Source organism: Schistocerca nitens, chromosome 2 (assembly GCF_023898315.1).
Source record: "Schistocerca nitens isolate TAMUIC-IGC-003100 chromosome 2, iqSchNite1.1, whole genome shotgun sequence".
NCBI lineage: Eukaryota > Metazoa > Arthropoda > Insecta > Orthoptera > Acrididae > Schistocerca > Schistocerca nitens.
This window is the reverse complement of record NC_064615.1, coordinates 431,577,730-431,603,140: the sequence shown is the minus strand read 5'-3', so window position 1 is coordinate 431,603,140 and position 25,411 is coordinate 431,577,730. Positions and strand designations below refer to the sequence as shown.

The window sequence follows — 25,411 nt, the reverse complement described above, 5'->3', positions numbered from 1 at the left end:
ATTAACAAGCAAGAGCGTCTTGAGTCGGCGTTTTCGTTGTTGTTTCTGCTGATTATTGTAGGATGTGAGATACGCCAGTTCTGCAAAACACCGTTTTTTCTCAGTACTGAGAAATCCTACAACTTTAGCTGGATGCACGGTCAATACAAGGAGCAGCAAATCCAAATGATGAATATCTGCTGATTATATTTGGTTACCATTTCCAAGAACTTAAACAAACTCATTAAGTGCGTAATTGTGTAAAACTCACTCACTATTCTAATTCCTTTTTGTTACGGTAATGCCACTTTGTCTAAACTAAGTAATATCCAAAGTGCTACTTTAGCAGGATACGAAGTACATAAAGCCTACTATTTCAGTGTCCCAAGAGTTGTCAAGATTGTTACGGCAGCTTAAAGCATGTTATATGGCGTGCGTTACCTTCAAGGCCGCGGAAACATCGCCGCCGCAAAACGAGGAGCTCTCAAGGCCGACACAGGAGCTCTCGGCTGGAGAGAACGCGCTGCACGCCAACAGCAGCGCTGCCAGCAGCTGGCCGGCGAAACACATGGCTCAAAATCTCGACAGCACTTGGCTCACTGCCGTGGCACTGAAACTGGGAATGCGTTACAGTTACTTGAGGTTTCCACGGTTTGTTAAAAAACAAACTAAACTAATCACTAAACTCTAGTCGTACGTAACACTCAAAGGCACGGAACATGTGCGGTGTTTACTTCAAATCTGATAATTAAGAAAGTTATGATATAGGAATCCCAATATACAACGTCCTGTACTAGTCCACCGCAGCGCTCGGGGACACAGAACGAACTAGTAACACCTGAAGATGGGCGTATAAGAGCCCGAAACTGGTCGTATTCTAAATAAAAGACCCTTACAACTCTAGCTGTATTTTCAACCTCTGGGCCGGCCGATGTGGCCGAGTGGTTCTAGGCGCTTCAGTCTGGAGCCGCGCGACCGCTACGTCGCAGGTTCGAATCCTGCCTCGGGCATGGATGTGTGTGATGTCCTTAGGTTAGTTAGGTTTAAGTAGTTCTAAGTTCTAGGGGACTGATGACCTCAGATATTGAGTCCCGTAGTGCTGTGCTCAGAGCCATTTGAACCATTTTTCAAAAAAAATATTCAAATGTGTGTGAAATCTTATGGGACTTAACTGCTAAGGTCATCAGTCCCTAAGCTTACACACTACTTAACCTAAATTATCCTAAGGACAAACACACATACACCCATGCCCCAGGGAGGACTCGAACCCCCCCCCTCCGTGACCAGCCGCACGGAACCATTTTTCAGCCTGTGATATCTTAATGGAACAGATATCGGTAGATACTAAGTATATGCATAGACAAACAAATGATTACCGTCGCATAAAAATTAGACCATTTATTCAGGAGAAAGAGCGACACAAATCGAGTAAGTCAATAACGTGCTGGTCCACGTCTGCGTCTTATGCAAGCAGTTATTCGTTTTGGCATTGTTTGATACAATTGTTCCATGTCATCCTGACGTATATCATGAGAAATTATACCTAACTGTCGCATTAGATCGTTTTCATGCTGCGCTTGTTGGAGAGTCGTGTCAAAAATACATCACACATTCTCAGCTGGAGAGAGGTTTGGTGCCGGCCGCGGTGGTCTCGCGGTTCTAGGCTCGCAGTCCGGAACCGTGCTACTGCTACGGTCGCAGGTTCGAATCCTGCCTCGGGCATGGATGTGTGTGATGTCCTTAGGTTAGTTAGGTTTAACTAGTTCTAAGTTCTAGGGGACTAATGACCACAGCAGTTGAGTCCCATAGTACTCAGAGCCATTTGAACCATTTTAGAGAGGTTTGGTGACCCAGCTGGCCAGGGTAGGTTTGCCAAGCACGAAGACAAGCACTTGAATCACTTGCTTTGTGCAGGCAGGCATTATCTTCCTGGAATATAGTTTGACAAGAGTGGCAAGGAAACGGGGCGTAGAAAACCTGTTGAAGTACCCCTCTGATGGTGCCGCGGATGACAACCAAAGGTGTAATGCTGTGGAAAGAAATGGCATCCCAGACCACCACTCCTGGCTGTTGGACAGAATGGCGGACGACTGTCAGATTGGTATCCCACCACTGTCCGTGACGTCTCCAGACACGTCTTCGGCCTGAAATTTTACTGACTGGAGTAGAAATGTCTTCAGCAAAGAGCCCCGGTTCGAAGTCAGCCCCGACAACTAGCGAAGACGTGTTTGGAAATGCCCCGGACACCGGTTGAACACCAACTTGCCTGTCATCCTCCACACCGCCCGACAATCAGCAGTGATGGTCTGGGATGCCATTTCATTTCACAGGAAGACCCCCTTGGTTGTCTTTCTACTCACAGTTATGTTGCTCTCCGTGACAAGACATCCCAGGCTTACATTTCTGCAAGATAATATCCTCTGTGTACGGCGAGTGTTACTACTGCTTGTCTTCGTACTTGGCAAACCCTACTTTGGCACGCAAGGTCGCATCTCTCCCCGACTGACAGGTTTTGAAGCATTATGGGGATGACCCTGAAACCAGCTAGGGGTTTTGATGATCTAACACACCGATTGGACAGAATTTGGCACGGTGTCCCCCAACAAGACGTCTAACAACACTATCAAAAAATGGCGAGCCCAATAACTGCTTGCATAAGAATCAGAGGGGGACCAATGAGTTACTTTTGTTTTTATTGGATCGTATATTCTCTAATACTTACACTATTACTTCATTTGGGTACACTTTGCTGTATATGAGTTAGTCGCTTGATGTAGAACGAGTATTTTGAATGACCACTAACTGATGCCGCATTTTTACTTCAGTATGAGCTGTAATAAGAAATTCCTAACATTGACAACAGTTACTGCATCTCATTCTGTCACACTCAGTGTGTAAGAAGTTTGAAAACAATAATTGTGCATGCAGTGGTTCGCATAGAAAAGAAAGTTTAGATTTGTGTTTATTAATAATTCTGTTACTTGTCAGGTATTACGCAGCATTTGGCAGCATACTCACCTGCGATTCATCAAGGAACTTCATAAAAAATGATCATTTTAAAGGTGTTGAGACAGCAACCAGCCACAAATTTATTTAAAGTTCCTTTATTCAAAAAGTACCATTACCAGTTTCGAATCATTACAATTCATCGTCAGACGGCTTTCATGCTTTAATTAGAACATATGGTGCGTTTTTTATTGGTTAGTCGTCCTAAAATATTAATAATACGTCATTATAAGCACGCCCCACAGATTGTTGCGTTACAGATTTGCACTAGGATGTGACTTAAGTGAAATGTCGGTCTGGAGTATCTGTTTTCATAGTTTTCGTCCAACAAATGATGTTCGTAGTTTTCACCACATTCTTATCGTTGCACACATAAATTTGTATCATTGAGCACTTTAGAGTTGTCATAGAATACATGTCTAACATGCATCACATGTTTTGTTAGATACAAAGATTTTACATGTACATAAGTGTCAAAGATGCTATGATATATCGTAACATCGATATATCATAGCATCTTTGACACTCATGTACTTGTAAATACCTTGTATCTATCAAAACATGTGATGAATGTTAGAAATATATTCTATGACAAATCTAAAGTGCTCAATGATACAAATTTTTGTATGTGAAACGATAGGAATATGGTGAAGGACAACGACCTAAGCTAGGACATAACACAAGTAGATTGATATACAGTAACCTTTTTGTATGGAGGACTCTGCTGAGGTAAAATATTGATATGGCATTATCACTTAATTATAAGATCACTATTGAACATAGTGTGGGGGGGGGGGGGAACTGTTGCATCAGAAGAAGGATAGATTACATAAAATATATGAGATACTAAGTGTGGTGCCGGCCGGGGTGGCCGAGCGGTTCTAGGCGCTACAGTGGAACCGCGAGACCGCTACGGTCGCAGGTTCGAATCCTGCCTCGGGCATGGATGTGTGTGATGTCCTTAGGTTAGTTAGGTTTAAGTAGTTCTAAGTTCTAGGGGACTGATGACCTTAGAAGTTAAGTCCCATAGTGCTCAGAGCCATTTGAACCATTTTTGAACTAAGTGTGGTTGTTAGGTATAGAATCTATACTGTACACACACTCTGGTGTTTTCCACAAACACATTACGTGGTATAGACCGTGTAAAAGACTATATTTATTTTTATGGTGTTTTGAGGTACTTATAAAACGTAAGACCTCTACTTTGTATTTGGGTTACTAGAAGTATAAAATTGCAGCTCTGACATGAATGTTTTCTGTAAGTAGATCCCGCCGCTGTGTTTTACCTGCCATCGTTTTCCGTAGCTGAATATTCAGGCAAGCATTCACTTTCGGGTCTGCAATCTCTTCTCAAGAGATAAAACATCTTTTGCTGACTCGAAGCGTGCTGCTTGGGAATGGTCAGTCCGCAGCTGTATAATGTTGAAGAAATTTTGATAAATTTTTATTTTGTCCGTCTCAACTGCATGAATATACAACTTACTGCTGCAGCGGTTACCGGTTTCGGGCTGACCCGCCCATTTTCAAACAACACACCTTGTTATTACACAACGTGGTACCAAAAGTCGCAAACTCCTTCATATAAGACTCTCAAACTACGAGAAGCAAGTACGCTCATTTATATGACTGCCTGTATGTCTACAGCTTCACCTGAATGACCCAAACAAACTCCTGAATAAATCATCCTGTTTTTCTGAAACTGTAATCATTAGTTTGTTTGCACATCTGCATCTAGTATTACCATACTCGGTGGGCATGTCTGCATTTTTGACGTTTAATGTATCGTCTGCATGCATTTTTATGATATCTGCTAATGTCCGAATTTTTTGGTTTTGGAAATTATGACCTTTTGAATTCTGTTTTCCTCGTGTGTTATCAAAAATCTGTATGCCTTTTACTTCAGTTATTGAATTAAATTACTTGTTATTTGCTTACAATCGATCTATTACACTATTAAAACCGAAACAGCGATTTGTATTGCTTAGAATCAGTCTTTCTATCTGGATGTTTAGACTATATGGATGTAACCATTAAGTAAACTTTCTTGTTTTAAGTTGCTTGATTTTGCAGCTGTGTCTTTGACTTATGTGGAAGAATCTATCAATTTATGTTGGATAAAATTATTGAAACTGATGATGAGCGATTTGATCAGTTTTCAAATTTAAAAATATTCATAGTCACATATGATGAAGAGTCTGAACCAAGCCTGACGAAATGGTAGACGTACACTGAGTCGTGTAGTAGTGAGGAACAGTTTAGTGAATTAATTAAAACTGTGCTGTTCGTCTTTTCAGTGTCAGCCCTAGAAGCTTGTGTTGAGCGGTTGTTCTCCTTAATACAGACAAAGGAGAGGAACAGACTGACCATTGAATCTGTAAAAAGGGTTGCAAGGGTCAGATTTAATTTGAGACATTTGAGCTGTAAAATCTTTTTTAAAGATTTGTGTCAACAGAAGGTACTTTTAAAAAAGATTCGGTTCAATGAAAACCACACGTAAGACGTGGGCTCTAAAGTAGTGTAGGTATGTGTGGTGCCTGCAACAGTTTTACTTTTTGTTTATTTCTTATGTAATAAATTTAAAATATGTAAAGTGTCTTCTTTTTTCATCCTAAAATTTAGAAAGTGTCCCTTCTTTTTGCATTCCAAAATATCGTAACTATCTGCATCACATCTACCGATTTCCATCCCATCGGCATAATTCGTTCTGTATGAAGCAATTTGTACGTTTAGGCACCAAGCCGTGTAACCAGTTTCGGGTAATAACAGCGTGTGTGGTTTCAGATGGGCGAGTCAGCTCTAAACGACTGTAGCAACAAATTGAATATTCATGCAAGTGTGACGAACAAATTAAGAAATTACAAATTGTCTTCAGTAAAACATCTCTATTGCCCCCCCTCCCCCCCCCCCCCCCACACACACACACCAATATCGGTATAAACGTTCCCGTGTAATGTTTAGATAGAAATTCCGCATGAATTCCGTGCCCCTTAGATATCCGTAATTGATTTGTATTTCGTCACGGTTGCAACACCGTAATGGCATCGTTATTTGCCTACATTTGATGTAGTAGATAAATGGTAAAATAGTAATGGCTGTGGTTTAGTTCACTACTTTCACTGGATGTATTTGCATCGTTGAAAGGAGAACATAAAACAGGAGACACATATATTCTTTCCGCGTACGATAAGTGAATAACTAAAAGCAATGATTATTGTCAATGATAAAATCCGCTATGGCTGTAAATATTATTTATTTCTGAAAAGCTAAGTAGTACCCGGTTTCAGGATATACGTCACACCTTCAGGTGCATATTAATATGTGAGTCCACAAGGGTGCATAACTAAGGTTAAAATAGGTTAAAATATGTTAAAATAGCGCATCCCTGGTACCTGACATGTAAGAGAATATCCTGTTCTGTCCTATATCTGCGAGAAAGCCTCTCACAGACAGCGGTCCGGGCTTAGCGGCGTGCCACACAACTTTGGGTTGGGTGTCATGCTGGTCTGATGGGTGTCATGAGGCACTGTGTTAGAAAGATCACCCATCTTTCATGCGGAGCCATGTGTAGTGCGTCCGTAAGCCTGCACCGTTGTCCTCCTCTGCAAGAGACTTCCTGGCAGACCTAAAATTGAAGACGATATTCTCTCTCAAGTCATGTGCCAGGGATGCTCTATTTTAACAGATTTTAATTTATTTTAACATTAGTTACGCATTCATAGGGACTCATTTTATATGCACCTGAAGATAGGACACGTGTCCTGAAACCGGGTAGTGCTTTCCTTTTTCAGAAAAAAAAATAATGTGTAGCGGATATTACAATTGAGAAAGAATAACAGTGGTGGATGTCTCGTGAAAAGGAACGAGAAAGCAAAGAGTCTGCGTATGGTATCGGGGCGACTGCAGAGCTGGTGGAGCACTGCCAACACAAGTACAGAGGGCAGCGTGTGGAGGACTGAACTCTAATGAAAGCAGCGCGGCGCGTAACTTACTGGAAGCTATGGCTGTAGCGGCCGGTCGTCAGGGAGTCGCCGTGGTCAGCGGCGCGTGTGTCGGCTGCCGGCTCTGGCGCTGCAGGTGCTATTGTTGCGGTGACGGCGAGGGATTAGAGGCGTTGTCATTCGTGGCGCCGCCGCCAGCTGCCTCTGCCGCCTGTAGCCGGATTACGCGCTAAGCTCTTCCCTCGCCGCGACCCCGCCGTGCATACGGCCGCCGACTGGCGCGCAGTAGGGCGGCCGCCGAGGCGCACGCGGCGGGCCCCCTCCCGGCCTCGCAAGGACGCAGTGACGCGCGTGCCGACAGGTTTCTGGCTGTCTACCTGGCATTAAAACGCCTCTCTCTTCCGCGAAACACCAGCGGCCCTCGTCCGCGTTTCACGTCACTCGACGCTAATTCCTGCCGCTTCCCTTAGCACCTACGTCAGTGGAAAATGTAATCGTACTCGTTTTCCACTGGCTGCCTCTCAAGCAAGACGACGTGGGATGAAGACATTTCTCAGGCCTGCGTTCTAAATATTGCACTACGTGTATGGAACAAAACTGCAGAATTTGAAATAAAAGTAAGGCGGCCAGTTAGGAATAATCATATAATGAGTCGCGCTGAGACGTAACAAAGTGAATATACGGGTTTTAAAAGATTGCATCATTTGTTACATTCAATTTACAATTGTAAATAATACATCAAATGAAAGAGCAAATGAAACAGTTCCATTGTGAGCACCATTCGCTCACATGGAGCCGAAATGCGAGTTCTTCCCAAATCTTTAACAGTGTGTCTGCCGTAATTGTTGTAACAATGCTGTTTCTAAAGTCGGGTAAATTACCTGGAAACGGAGGCACATACACATGGTTCAAAAATGGTACAAATGGGCCCTGAGCGCTATGGGACTTGACATCTGAGATCATCAGTTCCCTAGAACTTAGAATTACTTAAACCTAACTAACCTAAGGACGTCACACACATCCATGCCCGAGGCGGGATTCGAACCTGCGACCATAGCGGTCTCGCGGTTCTGGACTGAAGCGCCTAGAACCACTCGGCCACACCGGCCGGCGATACGCATGGTCCTTCATGAACCCTTAAAGGTAAAAATCGCATGGCGATCGATTTACTTTCATTTATTCCACTTCTAACAATAAATAAAAATATAATGATAAATGAATCATCGATTAAATATTTTACAATACATATGTAAACATGGTGACCATGGAGGTTATGCGAAGCAAGCCCATCATTCGGGCCCTTGTGACCAATCTAGCGGTCGGGTGCAACGTCATTTGGCTCAAATGGCTCTGAGCACTATGCGACTTAACTTCTGAGGTCATCAGTCGCCTAGAACTTAGAACTAATTAAACCTAACTAACTTAAGGACATCACACACATCCATGCCCGAGGCAGGATTCGAACCTGCGACCGTAGCGGTCACGCGGTTCCAGACTGAAGCGCCTAGAAACGCACGGCCACACCAGCCGGCGCAACGTCGTTTAACCAATCTCATTATGAGTTATGCCAATGTGGTGGCACTCCATCTTACTGACAAAGTTTTGTGGTTCAGCTTCTTCCCATTGAGGAAAAAGCCACAGTTCTAGCGCATCAAGATAATATGCACCATTTACAGTTCCTTTACCGAAAAGGAAAGTCCAAAGGTTTCCGCCGGCTGCCGGCAGATGCAACAAGAAAAGGAATACTCAATTTCGAGGAGTCTCTTTGCAGCTGTACGATGTCGTGAGGATTTGCTGACTTCCAGAAGCGCACATTATGCGTTTTCACGTTTCCACTTCGGTAAAATGTCGTCTTATCACTGAAGACGACACGAACCAGGAACTCTTCATCGTCATGAAACAACATTTCGTTTGCAAAGTTTGCGCATAAACCCTAGCATACAGGAATATAGCTTGTAGCAAAAGCAAACGATAAGGACGTAGTTTTAAGCGTCTCCATAAAAGTCTCCACATAGTGCAAGTAATTTCTTGGTGTTATGTATGAAAGGCTCTCACACGTTCAACACGTTTTTCAGTGACTCTTGGTCCTTCCACACACTTCTCTTTCCGCAGAGGTGTACAAAGAAAACTGTTTGAGTTGCTCTTTCACTTGATATATTATCGATACTTGTAAGCTGAATGTAATAAATGCTAAAAAACCTTAAAACCCGTTCGTTCAGTTTGAAACACCCGAACGGTTCAAGAAGTCGAAAAGAAGCTACCGACAATGACAGCATGCAGAGGGATACGTAATTTGGCCTATGTTTAATCACCTTAACTCTTGAATAAAATGTTCTCGGGTTTCCAACCGCGTCAATTGCGTAAAACACCTGGAGTCTACGAAATACCTTATGAGTGTGGCTAGAAGTACATCGGACAAATAGTGCGCACTGTGGAACAACGCAGGAAAGACCATGAGAGGTATTATCGCCTACGCTATCCAGAGAAATCTGCGTTAGCTGAGCATGCGTTAGAAAACGGTCAACACATAAAATTTGACGATACTTCTGTCATTGCTCGCACCAACGGCTTCTGGGACAGTTTAATAAAGGAAGCTATTGAAATAAAAATTGCCGCAAACACCCTGAATAGAGACGGTGGCTTGCAGCTCAGCGCTGCGTGGGATCCAGCGATCGCGCGGTTGAAGAGGGCACATCGAACGCCGACTCAAAACAAGCCCATATATGGTAATGTCACGGGCACCAGTGACGTCACAGCCGGCATCTAGCGAATATAAGAGCGCACCAACAGCCCACTGGCCGTCATAACACTTGACAATGGCCAAGGAGTGCTTGGCCGAAAGCTCGTGTAATTTTAAGCAATTGACGCGGTTGGAAACCCGAGAACATTTTATTCAATGTTATCGCCTCGAGACTCTGCATTCATACATTATGTACCTCTACGGGGAGGGAACGTGGCGCAGCGTAAAACGTCTCGGAAAGCTGCGTGTAAAGAAGGCCAATTTGTTAAGTTCGCTAGCCTTCCTACTGCGCTGCCGCGACGAGAAGACCATTCCACGATTTGCTATGGTATCCCATCATATCAACACCGCCGCCACCAGGAGGATAATTCGTCGTGCCAGCTTTGCATTATTCACAACACAAGGCCGCTGCTGGATGCAAATGGGCGTGCTCTTATGGCCTTGCACCTGCAGTTATCAAGAACACTCACAGTTTTGGACTGGGAATGGGTCGACGCTGCTACGGTTTCTCAACAGACGTCAGCACAGAAACGAACTACAGAGAATCAGAAAGGTAGTTCGGCCGCCTTTCGCAACAGCAACATGGTGCGGGCCACAGTTCTTCAGAACGCACCGTCATCAACTTGTCGGCGAGAGATATAGACGTGGGTGCAATGTCGGCACTTAAGAAAGGACTTAATTTCGCACCTTCACCGCGGGACATTCCTGTCTGTGAAATAATAAGCGGTGTTGTACAGGCAGTCCACAAGCTCCCACATGAAACAGCGTACGAAATACGGCGAGAAACCAGCCGTATACTGACAAAGGTGAAGTGACCAGCACCCAACATGACCAGGGCTGAGCGCAACGGCCTTCGAGCACTACGTAATGAATGAAAGCATTGTGGTACTTCCCGCTGACAAGGGCAATGCCGCCGTAATTATGGAGTTCGAGGACTATGATACGAAGATCTGTGCGCTGCTGAACGAAGATACTTATCGGAAGCTCCCACGCGACCCGACATCAATAATAGTAAGAAAAATATCAGAACTTCTTAAGCGAACTTCAGTGGAAGACAGTGTGGTTAAGAATCTTCTCCCACAGGCGCCTAGACCACCTTCTGCTTATGATTTACCGAAGATACACAGGGCGGGACAATATTTCGCCTTATTGTGTCCACAATAGGTTCTCCAACACACAAGCTGGCGAATTACTTGGCCAAGCTCCTCGCTCCACATGTGGGACACTGCGAACATCATATAAAAATCTCAGCAGAATTTATCAGCAGAATCAACCGTCTACGTCTTAGTGAGGACGATATTGTGGTCAGTTTTGATGTAGTGGCGCTGTTTACGAATGTGCCTATCAAAGACGCTTTGGATCTAATTTCCCAGTACTTTGTAAGTGACGTTATCGAGTTATTTAGGCACACAGTTACGTCCTCCTATTACGTGTACAACGGCCGGTATTACGATCAGACAGTAGGCGTAGCAATGGGTAGCCTGTTGGCTCCAGCTGTTGCAAACCTCTTCATGGAGAATTTTGAGGATATTGCCATAGATTCTGCGCCATTGAAGTGTTTATTTCGATACGTTGACGACACGTTCGTCATTTGGCCACACGGACGCGAGAAATTAGAAGAGTATTTGGAACACCTCAATGGCGTCAACAATAATATCCAGTTCACCATGGAGGTGGAAAATGATAATGCATTGCACTTTCTCGACGTTCTTGTCCACCATAAACGAAATGGGTGCCTTGGCTACAGCGTCTACAGAAAAACTACCCACACAGACCTTTACCTGCACGCCACCAACCATCATCATCAGCACAGAAGCCCACAGTGTTACAAACATTGGTGCATCGTGCAAGAGTAATATCAGACGACGACAACCTGCCCCACGAACTGAGCCACCTACGCACGGTTTTCAGGAATAACGGCTACAGCGCCCATCAAGTGAAAGAAGTGATTTCTGGGAAATATCAGAATAAGACCGCCAACGAATAGCAGGAAAATAAACTTGCTTTGCTGCCATTCTGTGGCTCTGTGTCGGGAAAGATAAGCCGCCTGTCGAAAAGACACAAGATCAAATCCGTCTTCAGGCCTTCAACGAAAATCCGTCAATTACTGAGAGCACTTAAAGACGCAGTAGGTCTCAGAACACCTGGAGTCTACGAAATACCTTGTGAGTGTGGCCAGACGTACAGCCGTGCGGTTAAAGGCGCTGCAGTCTGGAACCGCGGGACCGCTACGGTCGCAGGTTCGAATCCTGCCTCGGGCATGGATGTTTGTGATGTCCTTAGGTTAGTTAGGTTTAACTAGTTCTAAGTTCTAGGGGACTAATGACCTCAGCAGTTGAGACCCATAGTGCTCAGAGCCATTTGAACCATTTTTCAATCAGACGTACATCGGACAAACAGTGCGCACTGTGGAACAACGCAGGAAACAACATGAGAGGTATTATCGCCTACGCTATCCAGAGAAATCTGCGTTAGCTGAGCATGCGTTAGAAAACGGTCAACACATAAAATTTGAGTTACCTCTGTTGTGGCTCGCACTAACGGCTTCTGGGATAGTTTAATAAAGGAAGCTATTGAAATAAAAATTGCCGCAAACACCCTGAATAGAGACGGTGGCTTGCAGCTCAGCGCTGAATGGGATCCAGCGATCGCGCGGTTGAAGAGGGCAAATCGAACGCCGACTCAAAACATGCCCATATATGGCAATGTCACGGGCACCAGTGACATCACAGCAGGCATCTAGCGTATATAAGGGCGCACCAACAGCCCACTGGCAGTCATAACACTTGACAATGGCCAAGGAGTGCTTGGCCGAAAGCTCGTGTAGTTTTAAGCAATTGACGCGGTTGGAAACCGGAGAACATTTTATTCAGTTTTATCGCCGCGAGACTCTGCATTCATACACCTTAACTCTTGCAACCAGCGCGACATTGCAGGAACTATGTTTTTTAATGGACTGATATAATTATTTTAAAGGCATCAGAAAGCTCTTGAAGAGACAAATACAGCGATACAAAGAATGTTAATGATGACGTTGAACCTTTTCAAACACGCGGCTGAGACTTGTGCTAAAATTAAAAGCCAAGGCAGCCCGAATCGGCTATTACCGTGTAAACTAGGCCAAGTGTGGTTCTTCTACCGGGCTCGGTCGTAATATGCAACTAGGAGATGGGCCTAGGTTGTCAAGATAATATGTATTTCCTGTTGGACCTACTTTATGCGGCATAGTTAAGGAGTGAGTTATTACTTTCTTAAACTGAACTACTCGTATACGCTGCATTCCAGAGCATCAGAAGGGGCTTAGAAAAACTGTTGCAAGCGTACATATGTTTACGTTAACATCTTTTATGGAAACAAGTAAACCGTCGCAACCCATAACACAACGATGGAGTCTGGCATTAGAGCCGTACTTCGTGGTGTTTAAACCGTGATATCTGATTACGGTTTCATTGCCTTTCAATTGTAACACGTTTTTAGAATAATTTTGCGAGAAGATTCATTTCCAACATTAACAATTGTTGTATCAGTGTACTCGTCTTTTCAAGAGCCTCCTACTGCAGTTAACAAAGTACATATTTCCATTTAAAAATGCATATTTGCTTTAATATCTCGGTTGTTACAAGAGGAAGAAAAACAAACAAGAAAATTGCAGGATCCTTTGTGTATAATAATTTGTTTAGAATTCTTGAACCGTCACGAAACATGAAGAGTGTTACATCTTACGTGACTCATCGTATATACGGCGTGAGGCACCTAAGAGATGGCACCCCAAATTTATTCGTAATGAATAAATGTATGGAGGTGCGATTTTCGTCAAGTTGTATCGGACATTATGCCAAATTCCCTGACGTTCGTAAGTAATTTTTATCGTTTATGGTCACCGGATTACGCCACCGACTTTGCTTTTTTGCTAATGGAACAAGTTTTTTTTTTCTGAGGCGTTTGAAATGGGTTCCTAAGAGAACTTGAGTGCCCTAGCGTGTACGGAATCTGAGCAAATAGTATCAAGACAACAGAACCGCAAACCACTGTTCCGCCTATCGGAAAAGAAGATATCAGCCCTATTATACCGAATGTAAGTCAAATACGTAACAGAGGTAAAGTCCGTGGGTATACTGTCACGGCTGTCATAAAAAGTGCCCAAAATGATCTTAGGCAATGCTACACGCAACAAAATGATTCTGAGAAATAATACTTCACGATGAATTTCGTCTGGAGTTAACGGCAGCACAGGTCCCTGTTATAAAATATTACATGCCTTCAGAAGACGTAGTTGTTTCCCAATAGACGTCATGTTTTTATTTTAGACACAGATGAGAAAATGTAAATATTAAGTCTGTTGAGTGTGCAGCCAATTTTGCGTTTTCTGAACGACCGTTCCAGTGCTCTTCATTATACGTGTGGACGCGGAGGCACATCCGCCATGTTTGTACCACACTGACTGCCTCATGTCCAATGGAATGTCTTCTGTAATTCGAGGTACTTGATACTGACAGTTTTACTGAAAGACAATAACTGCACTGAAGTCACCGCCATTCATGATGGTCCCCTGGACATTATAAACGGCGGAACATGCTTCTTAATGTCTGGCTGCTTGATTGGTGATGTGGTCTTGTGGCAGGGCGTTCCATTTCTCCACCAGCGCTGTTGACGATTGCTGGGTGGTCTAGCGAACATGTGGACGTGCTGCAACACGTCTTCCAAAAGAACCTCACACGTGCTCGACGTGATATAAGTCGGGAAGCGATCAGGCCTGTCCATTCGCCGCATATTTTTTTTGTTCCAAAAGTTCCTCCACCGGCGCTATCAGATGGGATCGCCCGTTGTCGTCCGTAAGAATGAAGTCAGGGCCGAAAGCACTCCTGGAAATGGGGACAATGCACTTGGATGCATTACATATTCACAACTCGCACTGTGTAAGGCTACGTCCAGCAAAAAATGGTTCAAATGGCTCTGAGCACTATGGGACTTAACAGCTGAGGTCAAGAGTCCCCTAGAACTTAGAACTAATTAAACCTAACGAACCTAAGGACATCACGCACACCCATGCCCGAGGCAGGATTCGAACCTGCGACCGTAGCGGTCACGCGGTTACCGACTGAAGCGCCTAGAACCGCTCGGCCACACCGGCCGGCTACGTCCGGCATTGTCGGACATGATCGTCTTGGTGGTTCAGGTGTTATAGTTCGGAGAGACCTAGTGTTGTATGGGCGCCGTGACCTCAAAATGTTTGAGCACGGTATACTGAACTGTCAGCGCAGTAGTTTTACACTGTACACTTTCCCCATGTGCGTCTATTAAGGGGTGCTTTCACCCCTGGCTTCATTTTTATGGATAACAATGGGCAACCGCTTCGAACTGCGCAGGTGGATCAGCTCTTGGAACCAAAGGGTATTTGGCAAATACACTGGCCTGCCCGTTCTCGCAATTTAAATCCCATCAAGCACGTGTCGGATTCGTTGGCGAGAAGTATTTCAGGGAAACGTCTACCACCAGAACTCCTTACCAACATTGTGATCAGCGTGGCAGCACAACGCAGAGCATTTTCTGCCGTCCGTGGTGATCATACACCCTATTAAGAACTGTGTCTCGCCTGTTGTAATGCCCATGGGACCATCATGACTCGCGGCCACTTCAGTCCGATTATTGTCCTCGAGTAAAAATGTTATTTTTGTTCACTTCATTGCGCATTTATTTCAGTTACCTTCCGTACCATGCTATAATAGTACTTTCGATACATCGTAAATTTTTCATGAAGCTCAGTTTCTAAGCAGTAACAATTACTGTCGCCCACATCCATGAAAGGCTCAGTTGTTCGATTTGCTAACGTTGAAAGACAACTCTCACAAACTACCAAAGCCCGATATTGATAAAAATGCTTCATTCATCTTTAATTTCAGGCAGACTTGTTTCTACATCTACATCTACATCCATACTCCTCAAGCCACCTGACGGGGTGTGGCGGAGGGTACCTTGAGTACCTCTATCGGTTCTCCCTTCTATTCTAGTCCCATATTGTTCGCGGAAACAGGGATTGTCGGTATGCCTCTGTGTGGGCTCTAATCTCTCTGATATTATCCTCATGGTCTCTTCGCGAGATATACGAGGTGCATTCAAGTTCTAAGGACTCCGATTTTTTTTCTCCGGACTGGAAAGAGATAGAAACATGCGCATTGTTTTAAAATTAGGCCGCGTTCATTGTCAATACTTCCCAGAGATGGCAGCACCGTACGGCAGATGGAATTTTACCGCCAGCGGCGAGAATGAGAACTGTTTTACATACTTAAAATGGCGACGGTTTCCTTACTTGAACAGCGTGCAATCATTCATTTTCTGAATTTGCGTGGTGTGAAACCAATTGAAATTCATCGACAGTTGAAGGAGACATGTGGTGATGGAGTTATGGATGTGTCGAAAGTGCGTTCGTGGGTGCGACAGTTTAATGAAGGCAGAACATCGTGTGACAACAAACCGAAACAACCTCGGGCTCGCACAAGCCGGTCTGATGACATGATCGAGAAAGTGGAGAGAACTGTTTTGGGGGATCGCCGAATGACTGTTGAACAGATTGCGTCCAGAGTTGGCATTTCTGTGGGTTCTGTGCACACAATCCTGCATGACGACCTGAAAATGCGAAAAGTGTCATTCAGGTGGGTGCCAAGAATGCTGATGGACGACCACATGGCTGCCCGTGTGGCATGTTGCCAAGCAATGTTGACGCGCAACGACAGCATGAATGGAACTTTCTTTTCGTCGGTTGTGACAATGGATGAGACGTGGATGCCATTTTTCAATCCAGAAACAACGCGCCAGTCAGTTCAGTGGTAGCACACAGATTCACCACCACCAAAAAAATTTCGGGTAACCGCCAGTGCTGAAAAAATGATGGTCTCCATGTTCTGGGACAGCGAGGGCGTAATCCTTACCCATTGCGTTCCAAAGGGCACTACGGTAACAGGTGCATCCTACGAAAATGTTTTGAAGAACAAATTCCTTCCTGCACTGCAACAATAACGTCCGGGAAGGGCTGCGCGTGTGCTGTTTCACCGAGACAACGCACCCGCACATCGAGCTAACGTTACGCAACAGTTTCTTTGTGATAACAACTTTGAAGTGATTCCTCATGCTCCCTACTCACCTGACCTGGCTCCTAGTGACTTTTGGCTTTTTGCAACAATGAAAGACACTCTCCGTGGCCGCACATTCACCAGCCGTGCTGCTATTGCCTCAGCGATTTTCCAGTGGTCAAAACAGACTCCGAAAGAAGCCTTTGCCGCTGCCATGGAATCATGGCGTCAGCGTTGTGAAAAATGTGTGCGTCTGCAGGGCGATTACGTCGAGAAGTAACGCCACTTTCATCGATTTCGGGTGAGTAGTTAATTAGAAAAAAAATCGGAGGCCTTAGAACTTGAATGCACCTCGTACGTAGGAGGGAGCAATATACTGCTGACTCCTCGGTGAAGGTATGTTCTCGAAACTTCAACAAAACCCCGTACCGAGCTACTGAGCGTCTCTCCTGCAGAGTCTTCCACTGGAGTTTATCTGTCGTCTCCGTAACGCTTTCGCGATTACTAAATGATCCTGTATCGAAGCGCGCTGCTCTCCGTTTAATCTTCTCTATCTCTGCTATCAACCCTATCTGGTACGGATCCCACACTGCTGAACATTATTCAAGCAGTGGGGGAACAAGCGTACTGTAACCTACTTCCATTGTTTTCGGATTGCATTTCCTTAGGATTCTTCCAATGAATCTCAGTCTGGCATTTGCTTTACCGACGATCAACTTTATATGATCATTCCATTTTAAATCACTCCTAATGCGTACTCCCAGATAATTTATGGAATTAACTCCTTCCAGTTGCTGACCTGCTATATTGTAGCTAAATGATATGGGATGTTTCTTCCTATGTATTCACTCACATTACACTTGTCTACATTGGGATTCAATCGCCATTCCCTGCACCATGCGTCAATTCTCTGCAGATCCTCCTGCATTTCAGTACAATTTTCCATTGTTACAACCTCTCGATGTACGACAGCATCATCCGCAAAATGCGTCAGTGAACTTCCGATGTCATCCACAAGGTCATTTATGTATATTGTGAATAGCAACGGTCCTACGACACTCCCGTGCGGCACACCTGATATCACTCTTACTTCGGAAGCTTTCTCTCCATTGAGAATCACATGCTGCGTTCTGTTATCTAGGAACTATTCAATCCAATCATACAACTGGTTCGATAGTCCATATGCTCTTACTTTGTTCATTAAACGACTGTGGGAAACTGTAACGAACACCATGCGGAAGTCAAGAAACACGGCATCTACCTGGGAACCCGTGTCTATGGCCCTCTGAGTCTCGTGGACGAATAGCGCGAGCTGGGTTTCACACGATCGTCTTTTTCGAAACCCATGCTGATTCCTACAGAGTAGATTTCTAGTTTCCAGAAAAGTCGTTATACTCGAACATAATACGTGTTCCAAAATTCCACAACTGATCGACGTTGGAGATATAGGTCTATAGTTCTGCACATCTGTTCGACGTCCCTTCTTGAAAACGGGGATGACCTATGCCCCTTTCCAATCCCTTGGAACGTTACGCTCTTCTAGAGACCTACGGTACACCGTTGCAAGAAGGGGGCAAGTTCCTTCGCGTACTGTGTGTAAAACCGAACTGGTATCCCATCAGGTCCAGCGGCCTTTCCTCTTTTGAGCGATTTTAATTGTTTCTCTATCCCTCTGTCGTCTATTTCGATATCTACCATTTTGTCATCTGTGCGACAATCTAGAGAAGGAACTACAGTGCAGTCTTCCTCTGTGAAACAGCTTTGGAAATAGACATTTAGTATTTCGGCCTTTAGTCTGTCATCCCCTGTTGCAGTACCATTTTGGTCACAGAGTGTCTGGACATTTTGTTTTGATCCACCTACCGTTTTGACATAAGACCAAAATTTCTTAGGATTTTCTGCCAAGTCAGTACATAGATCTTTACTTTCGAATTCATTGAACGCCTCTCGCATGACCCTCCTCACATTACATTTCGCTTCGCGTAATTTTTGTTTGTCTGCAAGGCGTTGGCTATGTTTATGTTTTCTGTGAAGTTCCCTTTGCTTCCGCAGCAGTTTTCTAACTCGGTTGTTGTACCACGGTGGCTCTTTTCCATCTCTTACGATCTTGCTTGGCACACACTCATCTAACGCATTTTGTATGATGGTTTTGAACTTTGTCCACTGATCCTCAACACTATCTGTACTTAAAACAAAACTTTTGTGTTGACTAGTCAAGTATGAAATCTGCTTTTTGTCGCTTTCGCAAAACAGAAAAATCTTCCTACCTTTTTTAATATTTCTATTTACGGCTGAAATCATCGATGCAGTAAACGCTTTATGATCGCAGATTCCCTGTTCTGGGTTAACTGTTTCAAATAGTTCGGGTCTGTTTGTCACCAGAAGGTTTAATATGTTATCGCCACGAGTCGGTTCTCTGTTTAACTGCTCAAGGTAGTTTTCAGATAAAGCACTTATAAAAATTTCACTGGTTTCTTTGTCCTTGCCACCCGTTATGAACCTTTGAGTCTCCCAGTCTATATCCGGCAAATTAAAATCTCCACCCAGATTCTTATACATTCAAGATCACAGCTATGTGGAGCCATGTCTTGCTGTCACCAAAGATATGAAGAAATAATTTGTTGATCCTCCGAGAAGCCTAGAAAGTCAGGTCTATACAACAGCAATCAGACAATAAAGTCTGTGGTGGATATAGCATCAGAAGTTGCAGAACTGATTCCATGAGGCTGTTGACTATTTCAAACTCAAAATATCTCCCAGAGGAAAGCACCTAACAGAAAACTACTTAGACTAGCAGTATTAGAACAAAGTGAAAAGCGAGATCTTAGAGGGAATGTAGACATGCGAGGAGGTGCTGGAAAGTAAAGCTTACGAATATTTTATGTGAAAACTCATTAAGCTTTTTAAATATAACACACATTATTAATATTCAGCGTCCTTATTCTTCAGGTCTACATGTGCGAGTATGTAGATCCTCTGCCGCTAGAGGGCTCCGAATTACAGCGTGTAACATGGCGGTGTGTAGCTTCAGTATGTGGGTGAGGAATCGATAAGTTCGTCCACACATTGACCATTCTTACCTTCAGCACAACAGTGCCAAACCACACGTGAGCGCTGCGGCATCTGCAACAATCCGACGCCTTGGCTTCACTGTCATCGATCATCCTCCACACAGTCCTGATTTGGGCCCATCCGATTTTCATCTGATTCCAAAACTTAAAGAATACCTTGGAGGGCTTCACTGCAGCAGTGATGAAGCGGTGAAAGCAACGGTGAGGTTCTGGCACCGTCAACATAGACATTCTATAGTGGCGGTATCAACAAACAGCTCTCTCGTTACGAGAAATGTGTTCGTCGCTACGGTGACTATGTTAAGAAATAGATATGTAGAGATGAAGAATAAAGATGCAGAATGGTAATAACGTTTGTTTTGCACTGACAGATTCTTCCGTTGGTTCTTGGTAGAGTATTCTACACATTACGAAAGAGAACTAACACATCAACCGTGTAACATTACACAATTGTGTGTGTTTTCGTGCATGGCGTTGGTTTTATTTAAAAAGCTTTAGGAGATTTCACGTGAAAAACTCAGAGACATTCTTCTCAGCACTCCCTAGCACATCCATGACCACAAATATAACTATGGAATTCTGTGTGTAGAAGCTATGTTATATAGCCAGCGGCACGAAATTCATATTCAGCCCTTTGTAGGACGAGAAGCCGTCTTTGACCAGTAATCAAAATATCCTGGGTCTCGTGTGCAATATAATCACTGTTTGAACGCTAAACAAAAATCACCAGCAATGGCTGGCATAAGGAGTAACCCTCGGAGCTAATGACGCTGCTATCTTCGGTGAACTTGAAGAGGAATTACGGAATCTGTAGAATGGAATGAACTTTCTGAGAGGTACAGAATATGAATTTAGAGTAAATGTAATCAGAAGTAGAAGAAATGAGAACAGAAGCTTAACATCATAACTGTTGATCGTGAAGTAGAAGAAGCTAAGAAATTCTGCTTGGAAGCAAAAATCCTATGACGTACGAAGCAAGGAGGACATAAAAAGCGCAGTAGCACTGAAACAAAGCGTTACTGGTCAAAGGAAGTCTGTTAGTATCAAATATGGGTCTTAATTTAAGGAAGAAATTTCTGAGAATGCACGTTTGCAGCACCGCATTGTATGGTAAAGAATCATGGAGTATGGGAAAACCAGGACGTAAGAGAATCGAACCGTTCGACATGTGCTGCTACAGAAGAATTTCGAAAATTAGATGGACCGATGTCTTCAGGGATGAGGAGCGTTGTGTTGGCAGAAGAGCCAACACCGCGTTACTAGTGGAGGCCGAAATGCACGCGTTTTAGCTCACGCAGGCTGGCGTGAGGAGGGAAGGACTATACTGACGTGAGGTCTGGAACATTACAGGGAATTAGAATTCAGAAAGCGGACGTAATTAGTTTGATACTTAACTTTAATCCATTAATGATGAACGTCTCTCTTGACGGTACATTATTCACAATATTATCTTTTCAGAATACATTCTTGAAGAATATGGAGCGTTGCTAGGTCGTAGCAAATGACGTAGCTGAAGGCTATGCTAAATCGTCGTCTCTGCAAATGAGAGCGTAAGTAGACAGTGAACCATCGCTAGCAAAGTCGGCTGTACAACTGGGGCGAGTGCTAGGGAGTCTCTCTAGACTGGACCTGCCGTGTGGCAGCGCTCGGTCATCAATCACTGATAGTGGCGGCACGCGGGTCCGACGTATACTAACGGACCGCGGCCGATTTAAAGGCTACCACCTAGCAAGTGTGGTGTCTGGCGGTGACACCGCAAGGAGATTCTCCCCAGAATCTGGGAAGAAGTGAACATTTGGAAAACATTGACAAGAATAAGGGACTGGTTAATAGGACATAAGACATCAGGGAATAGTTTCGATGTCACCAAATGGATCTGTGGAGACCAGAACGTGTAGAGAAAGACAGAGATTGGAATACTTACTTTTGTATCCCGCCTGGAAGGCGGCGCGTGGATCTGCTCCTGCAACTGAAGCGTAGGCCGAATGAAGAAAGCGAGTAGGAACAGGAGGGGACAAGCGCTTCGGTACTGCGATTATAATATTAGATGTTTACTATATGCAAAAACGATTTAATAAATAGTTACATAACTTTGCGTACATCCCCTCGTGAGTAGTAAAAGGTCTCAATAGCAAGTAGTTTAAGCGATGTTCCAGGCCGTCTGCTCTCGATGAAATGGGCTAAATCTGCAGCGGAGCTCATAATCTCAACAGTGCCTGGTAGAGGGCGCTGTTGTCGGTGTCTCGTAGTAGTGCCAACTTAACTTACGCCGTGGCACCGTAGCTATCGATACCACACTTACAACACATAACTGGTCGCAATTGCTACTCTGAGACGAAGAGATTGGCGCTGGAGAGGAATTCATGGTGAGCCACTCAAACCAGTCAGAAGAACACTGAAAACTAATAAATAAAATAAAATCACATTTCTTCATAAACTCCACAGTGTGCTAAACACCTGGACTGTTCTGTGGGTCAAACTTATCATCTTTTGTTAAATGTTCGACATTCTGTACACAATAAACAATTCGATTTGTTTTGTACCTGATGTTGTAAACATTTTGCTTGCCAACGAAATTCGAAAGTTGAACTTTCGCAGAAACCTACCTACTGATCTCCGCAGTTTTGCACTTAGTTTCTCTGCTTTCAGAATTACATTCCTATTTCCTCATGAACTTCAGTTTTCACTACTGCAACGATTCATGTACCTTCATTTGCATAATATAAATCGTACTTACCTTGAGTTAGTTCCTTCTGAAAGGAACTAGTTCTGTCTGCTAATTCTGTCTGCCACTCCTGAAGGGAGTAATTGTGAAAATAGTTTTCAAATTAAAATGTAATTAGATATTAATATCATATCAAATTAGCTTTTGAGTGGATACACTAAGCAAATTATTTTAAGCAAGTACTGTTACATTGCGGCCCATCAGATTTGCATGTCTCCATTTTCTTACACAAATGAACCACAAAGTCTTTACGTTAACTCCACTTTCTTTTCCAATTAAGAAACAATATATTTTGATAGGATTTAACGAAGTAAGTAAACCGCGCTTGAAAAAGTGTGTAACATTTATGAAAATAAATTATTACTGTATCGCTCGCAACAGCACCATCAACACAGCTTCTGTTAAAAGAGTTTTCAAGTCTAATAAAAATTAATTATCAGTAGCCGGCTAGAGTGGCCGAGTGGTTCTAGGCGCTCAGTCCGGACCCGCGCGACTGCTACGGTCGCAGGTTCGAATCCTGCCTCGGGCATGGATGTGTCTGATGTCCTTAGGTTAGTTAGGTTTAAGTAGTTCTAAGTTCTAGGGGACTGATGACAACAGCAGTTAAGTCCCATAGTGATCAGAGCCATTTGAACCATTTGAATTATCAGTAGCTTGCGCTTTCAGATGCAGTGCTGCTGAGAATTTGGTGCAAATGTGCTTTCAGAGTATCTTCACGTCTGATCACGTCTGATATTATTTAGACAGGCCAAACGCGACGTATTTTCTACCTTTTGGAACTATTCCTGCTGTAATGGTTCAAAATGGCTCTGAGCACTATGGGACTTAACATCTGTGGTCATCAGTCCCCTAGAACTTAGAACTACTTAAACCTAACTAACCTAAGGACATCACACACATCCATGCCCGAGGCAGGATTCGAACCTGCGACCGTAGCAGTCGCGCGGGTCCGGACTGAGCGCCTAGAACCGCTAGATCACCGCGGCCGGCCTGCTGTAATGGTGGCGCCTTTATTGTCACCACTTAAATTTGTCAGGTAGTATTTAGAAAGGAGGGCTACAATTTGCATTAGACGACCTGTTACTGGAAAAGTGCGGTTTAATGCTGGGCTCTATAAATTGGATCTATAACGACATAAAATATCACAATCTTGCAGAGCGCTCCTGCTTGCTGGCCCCTCTCCCCTCCTCCGTCAGTCTGCTGCACTCCTTGGTCCAAAGAAAAGCTGTGCCAAAAGAAGGGTTATCTGCTAGCCTTATAGCTATACTGTCCGCTGGGTCACCCAACTGTGCATTTCTCCAACAGAAACGTCATCAAGAAACGTAAAAAAGCGGAACATCTTAGTAGTTAACAGGCGTAACCATTTGCTAATTTCTAAATACTTATACTATCGTCTTACGACATAGCTCTCCCAATATTAGACACAATAAAATGACAAATAAATTGACAGGTCAGTACGACGAATGTAACGCTGTTCCGTACAAGTTGACGTACCTTTCATGTGAGATGGTTGAAGTTAATGGGCCTGGTAGGGTCAAGGGACAATTAATAGCGGAGTACCTGTCAGACCGAAGGATCATGAAATTCACTGTTATTCAGTCCCCATTAAGGGGTACGGAATAAACACAGGGCGTTGCCCTTCTTCCCGTCACCGCCCAGTTCTTCCGGCACTTGAGTCATCATCATAGTGGTCTATGATACCAAACTAACCACAATGTATACCATACTGCCTCTGTTCTTAGTAAGTCTTATTGCAAGGCTACTCTTTCCTTCCTCTTCATCTTATGGCTCTCGTATTTTCAACTATTGATAGTAAATATAGATCTGTACAAGTAGCAACTTTCTTTCCTTTTGTGGTCACCCATGGTGCCACTGACCTTCCCCGGATCAACCATTAACTGCATATACAGAATCTGGTTATTTTCAAGCGATGAAAGTAAAGACGTGACTGCAGCTGACCGTAGCTTCACACTCAGCGTAAGCACAACATAGATCCGCCCTAGTAGGCTTGGGACAATAAACGTCGACGCAGTCTTTTGCAGGATGTACTGATAACAGGCACTCCAGAAACTAAAAAATCCTCAGCTTGAACGCGATCGCGGTTGCCCTGATGGTTAAGATACAGTGTTTTCGGACGAGTCCGCTTTAATCCTATCCTGCATTGAGGGCCGGATACCTGTTTGATGGGACGTGAAAGCGCTATCCGATAACACGCCACTTTGAGGTAAATAGCGACCAGATACCAAGAAGCTCTGTTCTAGTCCAATTTCAAGTAGATAGGATTTTGTATGACGCTCAGTTTTGGTGTAGGAAAGGCAAAGGAAGCAGAAAGGCAATTCTGACGTTGCCGTTGATATTGAAGCAAGACTAAAGAAACAGCGAAACACGTTCATAGGACCTGCTGACCTCGAACAAGCGTTCGAAGTTGTAAAATAATGCAAGACCTTCCAAATTCTGAGATAATATACAGTAATAACAAAAGCCAAGAGGGAGTAATAAAAGTGGACGGCCAAGAACGAAGTTCTCATATTGAAGCGGGTGTAGGATAGGGACACAGTCTTTCGCCCTTACTGTTCAATCTGTACATCGAAGAAGCAACGATGGAAATAAAAAAAAAAATGTTCAGGAGTGGGATTGAAATTCTAGGTGAAAGGATATCTACAGCACGATTCGCTGATGACATTGCTACTCTGAGTGAGAGTGAAGAAGAATTACGTGATCTGCTGAATGGATGAACAGTCTAATGAGGACAGAACATGGAGTGAGAGTAAACTGAAGAAAGACGAAAGTGATGAGAAGTAGCAGCAATGAGAACAGCGAGAAACTTAACATTAGGACTAATGGGCACGAAGCAGGCGAAGTTAAGGAATTATGCTATCTAGACA

At 43.9% G+C, this 25,411-nt stretch overlaps 1 protein-coding gene across 1 annotated transcript in view; it reads right to left on the bottom strand.

The window, feature by feature from the left end:
- The window catches only part of LOC126236299 (asialoglycoprotein receptor 1-like), a 41,546-nt gene extending 34,335 nt beyond the window's left edge, over positions 1-7,211 (bottom strand). The window contains exons 1-2 of the mRNA XM_049945494.1: positions 6,975-7,211; positions 421-595 (exon numbers count right to left, since the gene is read on the bottom strand). Of these exons, the coding sequence (XP_049801451.1) occupies positions 421-549 (129 nt within the window). The 5' untranslated portion in view covers positions 550-595; positions 6,975-7,211. The remainder of the gene's footprint in view (positions 1-420; positions 596-6,974) is intronic.
- Between the last annotated feature and the right edge of the window lie 18,200 nt (positions 7,212-25,411).